The sequence below is a fragment of the Camelus bactrianus genome, chromosome 30, assembly GCF_048773025.1.
Source record: "Camelus bactrianus isolate YW-2024 breed Bactrian camel chromosome 30, ASM4877302v1, whole genome shotgun sequence".
In the NCBI taxonomy this organism is placed as follows: Eukaryota; Metazoa; Chordata; class Mammalia; order Artiodactyla; family Camelidae; genus Camelus; species Camelus bactrianus.
The window spans coordinates 10,825,482-10,841,194 of NC_133568.1; the positions used below are offsets into that span (position 1 = coordinate 10,825,482).

A 15,713-nucleotide genomic window follows, 5' to 3' on the forward strand; every position below is an offset into this window, starting at 1 on the left:
AAATCCATGAGATGCTCCTTTAAAAATGGACATTTTGAATTTGCTGGCAGTCTAAACTGAAATTAAACTTTAATTATGAAGTTTTTGCATGTCCCATCAAGTCTACCAAGACACTCTGTTACATAACAATAGCAATCCCACAGTCAGAAATTTCCTATTGGAAACTGACATTCTCAACTGGGAGCTGTCTAAATGCTCTCAACACAGCTTCTGAAGAAACAGCTAAATTGAAAAGCAAACCATGTCAGGTTTTCCTGAAAAATGTAGTTACCTTCAAAGTACCACTGGCTGTAGGAAGTGCAGGAAGCCAGATGTTTTTTTAAGGAAAAACATTCCTCCCTCCTTTGCTGGCCTGTGCTATGCCAATATCATACAAGGATCAGCAAAGACCAAAGCAATGGAGAAATGGGAACTTCTTCACTGCCAGGCACTGGGCAAAAACAAGTTAATTCTATCTTTTAAAAAATAAATTACATAAGTTTAAAAGCACTTACACTGCAAAACTATTGCTCAGACCTCCCACCAATCCAAACTAAAGCATTATTATTAAAAACTCCCCATCTATATTCACTAAGGTCTTCACTGAGGGAAATATTTGGGGAACAGGCAATTCGATGATCCTTTGGGCAAGGAATCAGAATCTAGAAATATTAACAGAGAGTAAGAAATTTTTTTGCAGGGATGTTATTTAAATTTATTTTTAGATTAAAATTATTTCAAAAAATGTTGTAATAAAATAGAGCTGGCAAAAGACTTGACAAGCCATTATTAACCCTCACAACATTACAATGAGGTAGGTATCATATGTCATTTCAGAGATGGAAAACAGAAGTTAAACAACTTACCAAGATTTTAGAAACAAAACTGAACTATTTGTTATAACTCTTAACATCAGATAATACCGTCTCTAAAGAAACAATTTCCTAACTATAAGGATGTCAGATAGTGGTATGAGGTTGAAATTGAATTAAGTTTTTAAAAAATAAAACCAACCATGACTATGACACTTAATTTCTAGATACAACGAATGGCATTAGTCTCAAATTAAAATGCAAAAAAAACATGAAACTAAAGAGGACTTCGGCAGTGACAGGCACACAGCAAAAGCTCAGTAAGTACCTACCAAATTAAAAATAAAGTTAACATCAAGGATTCAATGTACGAAAAATACTAAAGCTTTCAGGCTAAAAGGTAAACAATTCTCATCCTCTTTTTTATGTTTATTTTCCAGGAAAATATCCATACACTATGTATTGCAATACCTGACACATCCATTCTTTTTCAACCAGTCAGTTTAAGAAAGAAAGAAAAAAGACCCTCTAGTCTTTGCTATTGTAACTTTAGGTACTTAGCCCCCCTGGAAGGAAGCTGGAAATGAGGGGTGGGGAGCAGCGAACGGAAGGATCAACAAGGGCTCGGCCACCTTAGACTGCAGAGAACCACCCATTTCAGATAACCCCCAAGAGCCTGGGTTGATGGGCCCATGGCGGGTGAGCTACTCTCAGGAATAATGACCCGCCAGTCCTGCCACCACAGTGCAATGGAAGGCGGGTGGGCTATTAATCTGGCCAAACGGGAGAGCCACATATCAGCTGTGAAACACCAACACTCTAAATCATATAAGCCTCTAGACCTTCACCAGCCTTAACTGCAACAAAAGTGAGACAAGTGGTCACACTGAATGTGACAAGTATTAATTTATCATTAAATGGACCTTATTTTCAAAATAAGACAGTATTCCGGAAATAGCAAAACCAAAAGAAACAACCGGATATGTTACTATACTATGCATTTGAATATTTTATGTTGCCTAATATAAATTATCCCAACAATAAACAGGCCATTTTGCTTCCCAACATTCTGTTGTTTGTTTTCGGTTCAATGTATTATTTGGTTCCGAAAAAAAAAATCCACTCCCAAAGACTTAATTCAGGGGGACACAAGTGAGGAAGCCGGATGTGGTAAGCCAATATGAGAAGGTATTATTAAAAGCAAATTGTCCAACTTTCTTTAATTCCTTGGGCCATTCTAAGAGAACCATATTTGTCCAAAATAAAGGAACTAGCCATCCGGAGTTAGATAACCAACATGTGTTTTTGAACAGAACACGGTGCCTGGCTCCTTACACAAACTGTGAGCTTGGGGCGAAGCAAAGAAGAGACAGACAGCAGTGAATTTGGTTAAAATCTGAAGAGCATGTGGCTGGTAAGAGTAAGAAAAGGTATAAGTATAAATCATAGATGGAAGAATTTTTAAATTCTTAAATTACATAGACTTTACAAAAAAAAAAAAGCCCTGTACTACTCTAATTAAATAGTTTAAAGTAAAAATCTAGTCTGTTTTATATTATTCTATTCTCAGAAAGTTTGAAAGATCATAAAGCTTTCAATAATAGCGTGCATTGCCCTCAACTTCAGTAGTTTCAAGCAGCAGCAGATATTTGCAGAATGACGGGAATCAACTTAGATGAAGTCTCAGGATGACAGGTGCCAGAACTAAGCTGAAGTCCCAGGTGCCAGCCCATCTTTTAAGTATCAGTCACTAGGTATTTATTAAAAGTCTATTGTATGCCTACTGACAAGCTGCTCTCATAAAGGGATACAAAGAAACATAGACAAATCTTTTATCTCCAGTAATTACCACTCTGCTTAAGCAACAAGACTCGCAGCTCCAGGCCAGGCCAGGGCGTCAGGAGCCCCTACACCGGCCAGGTCAAGGCTCAGACATTCTCTCTCCCCAAGACCACCTCTGAGAGAAGCTGTATTTTCTAACATGGACTTTCTCCTTCCCTGGCCTTTCCCCCCTGCTCCTACCCAGAAACTCACCTCTGGGCCAGAAACTGACAGTGTGACTCATGGACTGCTACAAAGAGATGAACAGGACCAGCTGGGTTCTCCTTCTAATCTGAACAGGGAAATACGAAGCAACTGTGCCAGCAGCTGGGTCTAAAGACAAAAAGGCCTAGGGGTTGTATGGGGGAGCGGGGCACTGCTGGTTCAAGATAAAACAGAATAGAGGGGTGGGAAGCTGGTAGAAAAGAACCTACAGAAAGAGGTAATAGCAGGAACTGCCTCAGCTTTTTCTAGTTCCAGACCACATTTATCTGGACACAGGGGTGCAGCTACGGAAGACAGGGAACTATAAAGACTCAGTAAGGACAGAGCAGTAAGTGTCAGTTAGTGACAGATGATTAAGAGCAAAGTGCAGGGCCCAGATCATGTCAGACAAGGCCTCAGCTTCAGCACTGCTGACGTTCTGGGCTGGATAATTCTTTGTTGTCCTGTGTATTACAGGATATTTAGCAATATCCCTGGACACTACCCACTAGATATCAGTAGCAACCTCCTCCCCAGTTGTGCCAACCAAACAAACCCAAAAAACAAACAGAAACAAAAACCAAAAAAAGGAGGAAAAAAAAAAACCCACTTGACTCCAGACATTGCTAGATGTCCCCTGGGGGCAAAAGCAACCATGTTTGAGAGCCACTTGAAAGAGGTTGAATTTTAACCTGCTGGCAACAGGAAGTCATGTAATGATTTTAAGCATAGGAAGCAACACAAAAATTATCAGCTTTGCTTTTCATATGAATGGAGCAGTGCAGAGGTGGCCTGTAGAGGGGCAGGTAGCGGGGCAAAAGGACGAGGCTGACTAACGACACAGTCCTGGGTGAAGATGATGAACACGTCAACCAAGGCAGTAGTAGTGGAGACAGAAAAGCAGGTATGAAGCAAGTCACAATGGTAGTTAGACAGAACTCTAGGACCCAAGAAGATACAGCATTTGAGGGGAAGGGAGAAATAGTACAGAATTACTTGTGGGTTTCTGGCTTGGCAATTTAGGTGGCTGTGGAGGGGGAATTTAACAGGAAGAGAAGTTTAAATGAGTTCAGTTTTAAAAATAAAAGTCTGAGGTTAAGTGTGGGATTATCCAGGTAGTGTTAGCAGAGTTAGGGTTCAAGTGGCCAATACTTTTATCATGAATATTATGTGCCAGGCCCTTTACAAATGTAACTCATTTAATTCTCACCCTATTCATGGAGACAGCAACTACTGCCACCTCATCTTACAGACAAGGAAACTGCTGCACAGAGAAGCTAAGTAACTTCTCCAAGATTCCATAGCTAGTAAATTTTGAAGCTGGGAACCTAAACTCAGGGTGTCTTAACCACAACACTGAACTGCCAGCCTCAGGAACAGAGAGAAAGACTGGGATTATAAATGTAGACTGGATGGTTTTCAGTATAACAGCACATAGTAGGTGAAGTCACAGGCATAGATGTGAACTCCCAAGGAAAAGAAGAAAAGAGAAAAGAAGAAATCAATCTAGAATGAAATACTGGAGAAAAGCAGGAGTATCTGTTAAGCCAAAGGTGAAGGAGGAGCCAGGGGGAGGAACCAGTGAGGGGGGATGGTGGGAGTTGGGGCGTGAAAGGCAATAGGAAAAGTTTTAAGGGGAGGAAGTAAGTGATGACATCTTTGTAACCCACAATAATCCCTTGTATATAATCCACCCTATACAAATGCTTTAACTGAATTAATAACCCTATAATCCCAAGCAATGATCATATCAAATATCCATGCTTATAACATATCCAAAAATAGTCACAGTTAAGCAAAACCCAAATCATGTATGTTTGGATTTTTGCAGAATACCAAGAATTTGTGGAAGACACAGTGTCATTAAACATGAAACAAGAGCCTAGACACCGTATGAAATCATTCCATACATTTACGTCCGGTTGAGACTTTCTAAAGCTTCATTCACATCCTACTTTCACAGCAATGAAACATGTTATTCTGTTTTGCATTTTGTTGAAGATCACATGAAACACTGGCTCCTCTACGTTTTATAAATGATGGACACAAAGTTGTGTAGTCTCTTCCTAAAAAAGGATTGAGAAAATGTGTATATGAAAACTAATTACTTCTCACTTGAAAGAGTTACTGAAGCATCTGGTGAATCTTGAGTTGTACTCCTGTAAGAAATCTTCTGTGTATCTAAACAGGTTTTTGTTACGCGTTCTTTATTATACTTTACAATTTTATACCCTAAACACTAGAATTTAGTAGAAAATGAGTTTCCTCAAGACACAAAAAAGCTGGCCCCCACTTCCAATTCAACACAAATGTTTTCTAATGGAATAAATCTTGATTTCCAGGTCCAAACTCAAAGTACTTTCCAAACTTTAATGTATGAACAAATCATCTGGGGATCTTGTTAAAATGGGAGATTCTAACTCAGCAGATCTGAAGCTGGGCCAACAATCTGCATTTCCGTCACGCTCCCTCTTGGATCATCAATGGGGATGCTCTGGTCCACACTGGCTACTCAACTGTGACCCTGGGACCAGAAGCACTGGCAGCAATTGGGAACTTTAGAACAGCGTGCCCCTCAGTGTGACAAACAGACCAACATCATCTGCTGAAACTCACAACTCCAGACATTTACATTAAAGTACTTCTTTTAAAATCCATTTACAACTCATTCATTCACATTTTCTTTTTTGTTGTTATAAAAGAGGAGAACTTTTTTTTCTTTCTATTCCTTCTATTACCCTAAACTGTGGATCTAATATTTAAGCCCTTCCACAAGAAGGTCCCTGCTGGCTCTTACAAGCTTCTCTCCTATAACCTCTGTACAGGCCCACTGCATGCCAACTGCATGGACTGGTTATTTTCTAAATACACACCATGCTCTCAGCACATCCCCTCTGCTTTGTTTTGGTTTGTGTGGTTGATGCTTCTCCCTAACAGGCGAGTATGTAGAGCCATCCCTCTAGTCACCTTGCCTGACTCCTCAATGAGATGTGACCTCACCACTCCCGGTACCAACTACTCACCCTCACCGCAGGAATTTTTCTTTCATTCTAATAATTACTACATTCTGCTAGATACAACATATGTTGGTCCTCATCTTATCTCTGAATTACAAAGTACTTAAGGGCAGGAATTTTTATAACTAATTCTGGTATTCCTTGCATTGCTTAAGGAAGTTCCTCACTAAATACTAAATAAATCTCCATTAAAATGAAGTAAAGCACTACTCCTAAATGATGATAAACTTGATCTAAATATTCCCAAATCATAAATCTAAATTACATTTCTTATTTCTCCAAAGACTATTGATTTTCTACTTTAGTTATCACAGAAAATTGGGCACAGAGCTTTATTTGCATTTTTTCCAACTCTTTTACATCTAGAAAATTTTTACTTAATCTTGCTTATTTGAGCAGAAGTTAAATTCTGAACCAGTTCATCTGGCATTTTCATATTGAACAGGCCAAATGTTCATGTATCAGTTGAAGAAAATCCTGTAATGAAACCTCTGTAAAACCACTGTAAAACTCCACATACACACAAAGAAAAACAGATCACAAAGCAGCACAGGTATCACTGAACCTGTCATGCTGAAATAAAGTATGATGACAAAGGTTAATTTTTAGAAGCGAAAGGCTCTTCAGAACATCCAGAAGAATCTGAGGTATGAGCAGATGCTATATTGACTTTAAATCATGAAGTTAGCATTGGTCCAAAGTCAGCCAACTGGACAATCTCTCAAGTACAAATCAAAAAAAAAAAAAAAAATCAAAATAATGTACTATTAGGTCAAATAGTGAGTCAAAGGAAAATATCCTGTGCTGAATTCTGAGGATAAACAGACTAAGAACATAAGTTAATTCCAACTGATAAAAATGAGCCCAGGTCAATAAATGTCTCCAACCAAAAGATGGAAAGTGAGATCAGAGTCATAAAGTGATAGGGACTTGTGATAATCACCAATGACTGGAACACAAAAAAACTAACCGTCAGAACTGCAGCACCCCAAAAGCAAGAATTAAAGGAAAGGATCTAACATCACTGACTTACGTAACAAATGTTCTACTTGAGAGTTGCTTGGACAATACTGGGTATCCAGCTGAAGACCAAAAAGTACCCACATTTGTTAAAATCTGTGCAAATGATATTCATCCTTTGTTAATTAACTTTCTTAACCTTACAGAGCACATCTTTTGCACAGAGTTAGAGAATGGACAGGGGTTTCTAGTGATGTTGTGACAGGCAGAATAATGGCTCCCCCCAAATGTCCACATGCTAACATCCATGGACCTATGAATATGTTACCTTCCACGGCAAAAGGGACTGTGCAGTTGTGACTCAGCTAAGGACCCTGAGATGGGTAGATTATCCTGGATTATTCAGGTAGGACGAAGGCAATCACAAGGGTACTCAAAGTGGAAGAGGAGGTCAGAGTGATGAGATGTGAGGAGGACTCAACAACCTACCGTTGCTGGTTTTGAAAACAGAGGAAAGGGCTATGAGCCAAGGAATGCAGGCACCTTCTAGCAGCCAGAAAAGGCAAGGAAACAGATTCTCCTCAAGAGCCTGCAGAAAGGAAAGCAGCTCTGCTGACATCTTGATTCTAGCCTGAGAGACCCCTGCTGAGCTTCTAACTATAGAATTACATAATCAGTTTGTGTTCTTTTAAGCCACTAATTTGTGGTAATTTGTTATAGCAGCAATAGGAAACTAATAACTCTAATAACTTAATGGTTAAATGCTATGAAGAGAATTCTCTAAAAGAGACAGAAGACTGCTTTTTAAAAGGGTAGAGTGATGCTCAATAAAATGCTCAGGAAATACGTTAATCAAGATTTAGTTTACATCACTAAGCAGTGCACCTGCTCCTCTGTAAAAAGCTGACACGCAAAGCATAAAACTAGATTTTATAAAAAGGCTGAAAGCAAATGCAATTAACTTAGAAAAGTCTGGGTTAGAAACAAAGCAGAACAAGGTACTTTTGACCAAACAAGGTGATAAAAATTAAGTAGGAAAATGTGATATGCCTCACAGACAGCATTTAGAAAGGGACCAGCATAGTCTCCTTTTCAACAGGGCAGCCAGAAGGGGCAAAAATCAGCATTCCTTTTAAAGCTCATATTTACCTGATGATCCTCTGGGCGGCATACTGATGGAGAGAACGAAACTGTGCCGACATATTTGCTAAGGCTGCCAAACAATTTGTGTGCAGGTACTTGTCCTGTCAGAAAAGAGCAAGTGTGAAACACATGTCAAGTCTTCTCGATACTCTCAGCTGGAAGCAAATGCAAACTCAACTGTCATTGATATTAGATAGCTCAGGGCCACAATTCATTTCCTCTAATTCCAAAATCCATAAAGCACTGAAATTTCAGTACTTTCACCACTAATTTGGAAGCAACATCTGGCACAAAAGATGAAGGTACTACTTATGGTCTTCATTAACCCCACCCTGGGGGAGACGGAAATCTCTTGCTGCAGAAATATTAATGCTCGGTTTCAGTGTGCTGCTCCAGAACCTGATGGTCACACAGCACACGGACTATAACTATCTTTCGAAAATCAAAAAATTCTCCGTTCTGAAACACACATGGCTCCTAGAGTTTTAGATAGAAGACTGTGGACATGTACCTACATCAGCCTCAGAGGGGAATAAGTGAAAACAGAGCAATAAACTGGACCATTTCTCTGAGCTGTGGAGTCTGTATACTGCTTCTCTATTGACCGGAACCAAAATGTGCTCCCAGGTACAGCAAACACAATCCGGTTGAGATTTTCCTTTTACTCTCTAAAGTATTCTCTTTTACCTTTCTTTCCCATCTGAATTCATATCTTCCTGTGCTGCTATCTTCTTAAAGTTTGTTTTTGCTGCTTTTAAAAGGTGAACGAGTTTTATCAGCCCAGAAGAGACACGCAGCATCTGCTACCTAAATGCGCTCCACTGCTCATACTCGATTACGTGTGACATATCTCTGATCAGACAACCTACTAAATATTAAGAAATAAACACTAGACACATTACCTTAGGATCATAATACAGTGACCATATGACCATCTATATTTTTCCACCACTTTCCATGAGAATGTTAGCACTCAAAACATTGAGACTGTTTTAAACTACAGCCTTAATTGTACCATCTGTACAAAGGTAGAAAAACAGCTGTGGAATACTTACTCTTGTCCTGGTCATGTTGTACTGAATGGTTCTTATTACAACCAGTATCAGGAGGCTCCCCAGTGAAATTTCAGTTAAAACCCGTTCTGAATACCAAGTAATATTTTTTAATATCTGTAACGGGGGAAGAAAAGTTTAAGTGAATATGATTGCTTGAGGGAAAAAGGGATTATCCATGTCTACAATTTCTGATACGCCATGGCTTTGCTCTGAAGATGAGTTAAACAGGAAGTAAGCTGTGAGAATTCCAGTGTGAGAGAGCAAAACTGTGCTGATGTACTTACTCCTCTTTCCTTCTTAAATATAAAAGAAAACAACAGGTCTGGAAAACAGAGGCTGCTATCATCAGCAGACAAAAAGGAGTTCTATCTGAAAAGGTATGGCATATCAGACAAAAAAAAAGCAGAGCTGTTGCACCAAAAGAAAGAAAAGTAAACTAATGCTGGATTTTTCATCTTCAAACACTACATGTCTGAAGGACAACAGAATAACATCTACAGATGCTTGAGGAATATTAATTCTAGAATTCTACCTCTATGGAAACGATCACACAAGAAAACAGAAAAGTAAAGACTTTCAAGTAGACGAAGACTCATCCTGAACCACCCACGCACTATCTCTGGGAGGAAAACCAAACAGCTACACATGTAAGTGCTTGGCTGCCCTTCCTCACCATCACAATGACAACAACAAAACAGCAACAGCCAGAAAGTTTCAAGAGAAGGGAAATATGGACTAGTAAACAACAACTAAACAAAAACAAAAACAAACAAACTAAACCCCACAATCATAATCCATTAAATCAGGCCAATATAATTAAATCTGAATAATATAGTTGACCTCAGAAGTTCTTTCTTTTTTTTTAACTGAAGTATAGTCAGTTTACAAGGTTGTGTCAGTTTCTGGTGTACAGAATTTCTCAATACTTCAGTCATACAGGAACATACATATATTCGCTTTCATATTCTTTTTCACCATAGGTTACTACAAGACACTGACTGAATATAGTTCCCTGTGCTATACAGTATAAACCTGTTGTTTATTTTATGTATATTAGTATCTGAAAATCTAGCAATCTCAGTTCTTCTAAAAGACTAATAAAATAGATATTTCTCTGCCAAGTCTGCCTCCCCCCAAATTCCAAAAAATATTAAAAATTGAGAAAGTGGCATGGAAAGAGATAAAAATAAACAAGCAAAGAAATACTGTCTTCAACTTCATGTAAGTGTCCATCAGTGCCTCCAAAACAGATTTTTACTCAGTTCAGCACTTTGGCAAGAGACCCTTGTCACCTAGCATCCTTGACGTAAAATAACCCCACCCTGGCCCGTTCAGCAGACTCCACTCAGAGGCTGGCATGTACAGCCCACTGCATGGTAGCTGAGTGGTTTGTGAAGTGAAAAAAAAAGCAAAATTTTAAGCATTTCCACTTATTCATGAGTATTAATGACCTCAATCAACTAAAACATATAAAACAAACCACAGAAGGTGAAAATATTAAAAACCATTAGTTGTGCCAGTTTGAATCCTTATGAGGGAATGACGCAGCGCTCAGGCCCTTCGACAGACTCTCTAAGGCAGCAGTTCTCGGAATGTGGTGCTGGGACTTCTAGGGGTCCCTGAGACATTTCTGGAGCATTCTTACGGTCAAAACTATTTTCACGATAATACCAAGACAATACTTTCCACTCTCATTGTCTCCCGAGTGTATAGTTCCAAATGCCAAAGGCTACATAACACGTCTAATAGCAAATTTAATACAGAAGGAGACGTGAGAATCTGCCTTCTGTTAAGGCAGTTCATTAAAGAGATTTGCAAAACTGTGAAACAATGCCACTCTTCTTGCTGAATTTTTGTTTGTGGAAAATAGTTACTTTCATAAAAATACATCACTGATGCTAACATGTAGTGGGTTTATTATAATAATTATTTCTAAATAAACTGATTAAATATTTTTAAAATGTCAGTTTTAATTTCCAACATGATTAATGAAGAGAACAGTAATCCATATAAAGACGCTATTTGGTGTCCTCAATTATTTTTAAGTGTAAAGACCAAAAACCTTAAAAACCACTGCTTTAAGTCTCCTCGGGAATGCTAACCCAGGATACTCATTAGGCAACTTTACTAGTGAGAGGAGTCTCTGTCTTTTAAAAGGTCATATGCTTGAGTAGAGTGTGGTTTCTCCTCTCTCTTGGCTCCTGTATTTAGAAAGAAATTATCGTAAGCCACTCTTATTCGAAACCGGGGGTCACTGGTTCTTAACACTTTCTTGGGTATGTCAATTATATAACTGGATGAAAGAAGTGTTTTGAATAAAAGTGGTCTTACGCATCTGTCATTCAACAAACATTTAATGAGTATCCACACAGTAAAGTTATGTTACTATGAAAATTAGAAATCCAATTTAAAACTTACATAAAGGTCTGTCTTTCCTTCCTGTGAAAAATAAGTCATTGTCTAAAAATTCTGGACGTATTTAAGAAAAATTAAAAATAACTAGTTACAAACCTCACAGAGCTTCCCATGGGACATTAATGCATTAATAGGCAGCATACAGAAAATTTTCTTGGTAACCTGGCTGTAGTTCTTGACCTTTTTATTTGTGTCTTATAATTCCTCATCTCTTGCATTCAATGTCCACACAGTTTAATAGCTGTAGACTGTTACTGGATTACACAGCATATATATTTATTGTTTAATGCTAAAGTAACTCAAATAACATGTAGAAGGAAACCCTGAGGATCTGAAAATGTCTTCCTCCTCAAAAAGTATGTAAGAATTATTAGTGGTTCTAGGTCTTTTGTTCAGCTTTTCTCCCCCATATTATTTGATTTTATTGAATATAGATCTCTTCCATATGTTATACAGGCTAGAATATTATATAGTAATATATAATATCAACTCTTTAAAAAATTAAATATATACAGAAAAGCACAAAGAGTAATAAACTCCCACAATTGACATTAACATTTTAAACATTTAACACTTAACGTTACTGTTAACGTTTTGTTTTTTAAGATATAAATCTCATTTTATTCCCCCCAAAAGGAACAACCATTATCTTGAGGTTAGTTCATTTCAAATACTTTATATGTACACACACACACACACACACACACACACACAAACCGAAAAGCAAGCGTTCCCCTATATGTTTTCTAGCTTTCTACTGTTTTCTAACAGTACCATAATGTACTGGGTTGAATAGTGTCCTCCAAAAGTCATGCCACCCAAAATCTGTGAATGTGACCTCTTTTGGAAATAGGTTCTTTGTAGATACAAACAAGTTAAGATGAAATCATACTGGATTAGGGTGGCCCCAAATCCTGTATGACTGGTGCCCTTATCAGAGAAGAGGAAAGACAAACAAGCACAGGAGGAAAGGCCATGTGATGACAGACGCAGAGGTTGGATGCAGCTTTCAAACCAAAGAAAGCCAAGGACTGAGGACCAGAGGCAAGGAAGAGGCTAGGAATCACCCCCCTAGATCCTTCAGAGAGAGCATGCCCCGCAAATGCCTTGCCTCTGGATTTACAGTTTCCAGAATGGCAACAATCCGTTTCTGTTGTTTTAAGCTACCCAGTTTATTAGGGCAGCACTAGTAAACTGATACACTTAAATCATTGTTCGCATCTTAATTTGTTTACTCAAGATGTTTTTGCAACTCCTCTATATTGATACATGTAAGAATTAATATTCACCACATTTGCCAGTCTGATAGTACTCTTTTTTTTTTAATGAACTACTTCTATACTAGTTAGTTAGTAAATAGCTGCTGCCCCAAGCAACTCCCTGGGGACCTCCTCATGGTTTGGCAATTAACGCACAGCAGAGAACAGAGGACTCTGGTCAACAGCCATTCTTACTGGGTGACTTTGGTGCCATACCAGTTAAACAGTTGAAAATCGTCTCTACTTCATTCCACCCAAGCACTGTATTGTAGGCCAATAGGCCACATTTTTTTATCCATTCCTCTATTACGGAAATTTAGGTTATTCCCAGTTTTCTCCCAACTACAGGTAATGTTACAACACAGATCCTTGCCCTCTCTATCCAAGATCTTACCATATTAAACTCAGAAACCGGGGAGTCCTCGCTCTCCATACTCTTAATATTCGGACATTAATTACCTAAAGTCAAGAATCAAACAGATTTTGAAAACAAAAATATCTGTAAAATACCTGCTTTAAGCTACCCAGCTGGTGGCACTTACGACTTCATAAGCACATCTACAACAGTCTGTCAGAAAGCAGAATCACTAAGCCACTGAACAACTCCTTCTAAAAAAATACGTGCATTTGGTCCTCTATTAACTAAAAAAGCACAGGGCACCAGTGTCCAACAGTCACACTAGCCACAAGTGGGGATTTAAATTAAAATTAAAATTCAGTAAGATTAAAAATCCAGTTCCTCAGTCACACTAGCCACATTTCAAGTGCTACCATATCAGACAGCGAGTGCAGCTACAGGAGATTTCTGTCATCGGAGAAAATCTGATTGGAGAGCCTGGTGGAGAGAGCACACCACCGCTGTAGCCAGCATCCAGTCTTAGCAAACGTGAACATGTCTGCTTCTGCAGCACCTAGAGCCCTCTCGCCACTCCTCCCCCATCCCACTGCCTCACCTCAAATAACCACTCTACTACTCATTTGGGGACTTCATTACCAGGAATATTTTTGAATTTATTATTATCAAAATATTTTATTGTGTATTATTATCAATACATGTATCATTTATTATCAATACATATTTTACTTTTTATTATTACTAATACATATGTAATTTATTACTATTGACACACATGTACTTATTTTATCAGTACATATACATGTTCCCAATATGTATCTATTTTATTCACTGTAGCTGTTCTGCAGTATATTTCATTTATGTTACCGGCTATTTGTGATTTCTGAACACTACAGACAATACTACAGTGAACATTCCTTCAAATGTGTTCCTATGAATCTATGAAAAAGTTCTTCCTAGGACTCAACCAGGAAATGGATGTGCTGGGAGGCAGAGTATCTACTTCTGAAGGTAATCTGAGGAATGTGAGAGGCCAAATTCTCAGACTGGTTCTACCATTTATGCTGTCACTACCAGCATGTCTCTTTCTCTATATTCTCACCTGATATAAGAGATGTAATTTTTGCCAATCTGAGGAGTACAAAATATTTCACAGTTATCTTAATTAGCATGATCCTGAGGAACTTTCTTCAAAAATGCTGACCAGTCAATCAGGTTAACTAAATTCTTTTGAATTTACCTATTTTCTATTTCCATGTTAATAAAACAGTCTTACGTAATAAAGTTTTATAACTAGTGTGTCTGGTAGGCCAAGTAACTCCACAATGAATTGCTTCAAAAACTTTCTAGGCTTTTTGCTTTTCCCAGATTCCTGGGATTAGCTTCTCAAGTCTCACAAAACACTGTTGAGATTTTGATCAGATGAACATAGTGATGAGTCTGGAGGCAAAATTAACAACTTTATGACACTGAGTCTTCCCATCTGTGAACATGGTATCTCTCTCCATTTATTAAATCATATTTAATATCTTTCATTTAGGTAATTTATATTATTAATACTGTACTTCTTTTAGATTGATTGCTGGGTTCCACTGTAGTTTCATTGCAATTGTAAGAAGTACCTCTATATCACATTTCTTAAGTTACTGATATGCAGAAATAGTAGTTATTTTGTATATTCCTCTTTGATCCAGAAAATCTGCTCAATTTTCCTAATAGTTCTAATATTAGAGTCTTGAATTTTCCATGTAGTCAATCATAATGAGACAGGAAGGAAGGGGGCAGGGCACGGTCATTCAAGGAATGATACAGCAATTAACACCAAAATGGTGGAAGATTCAACCCCCAGTAGGCCTTGAGGCTCAAGATGGCAGGAGATCTGACTTCTAGAAGACCTTGAACTTCATTATACTAGCCCATCGTAACATATTAGCATGGTGAATAACATGCCCACAGGTGCCATGACAGTTCCAAGGATAACCATAAAAGGCCCACAGTCTCTGACAAGTTTCTTCACTACTGGCATATTTCTGGGACAACCAGGTCCTCAGAGATCGAGATCTCAACTTTGGGTGGGTATGTGGAAGCTTCCTAAATTCCTTTCTCCTCCTCTCCGTCAGATTAAGGGTAACATCTACTTTATGCAGTTGCCTTTTTGATATTCTTTAGAGTTGGCAATTTCTCTTATAAGACTAATTAAATACTTCAGGCTTGCAGGCCATATAGTCTCTGTCACCATGATTTGACTCTACTGTTGTAATGTGGGAACAGCTGTGAAAAGCACGTAAACAAACAGGTGTGGCTGCTTTGAAATAAAACTTTATTTACAAAAACAAGCAGCTGCCCTGCAGGACATACTCTGCTGAACCCCTATAATAGACTATTGCTGCTGATGGTAATGATGCCAGATAAGTATGAGTGATTTAGAATAATTCAGTGAATTCATCACTGTGAACTGAGAATTTGATAAGACCACAGCAATGTGGTAGACCAGTAGAATGATACTGATATACAAGAAGTGATTTTTTTCTTATTAAAAATAGAAATTGAGGCAGGTAATGATTTTACACATTACAGTATTTAGGTTTAATGTGAAAATTTATCAATTAAGAAAATGTTGAACATACATATTCAACATCAAAGATACTTTTAATTATTTTAGTAGATAAGAAATTTCAAATTTATCAGCTTGT

At 38.1% G+C, this 15,713-nt stretch overlaps 1 protein-coding gene across 5 annotated transcripts in view; it reads right to left on the reverse strand.

Moving 5' to 3' along the window:
• Positions 1-15,713, reverse strand: part of DYM (dymeclin) — a 308,671-nt gene that overhangs the window by 174,263 nt on the left and 118,695 nt on the right. For all 5 annotated transcript variants that reach the window (XM_074355333.1, XM_074355335.1, XM_074355332.1 and 2 more), the window contains 2 exons: positions 8,992-9,105; positions 7,943-8,037 (listed from right to left, as the gene is read on the reverse strand). In XM_074355333.1, the coding sequence (XP_074211434.1) occupies positions 7,943-8,037; positions 8,992-9,105 (209 nt within the window). The remainder of the gene's footprint in view (positions 1-7,942; positions 8,038-8,991; positions 9,106-15,713) is intronic.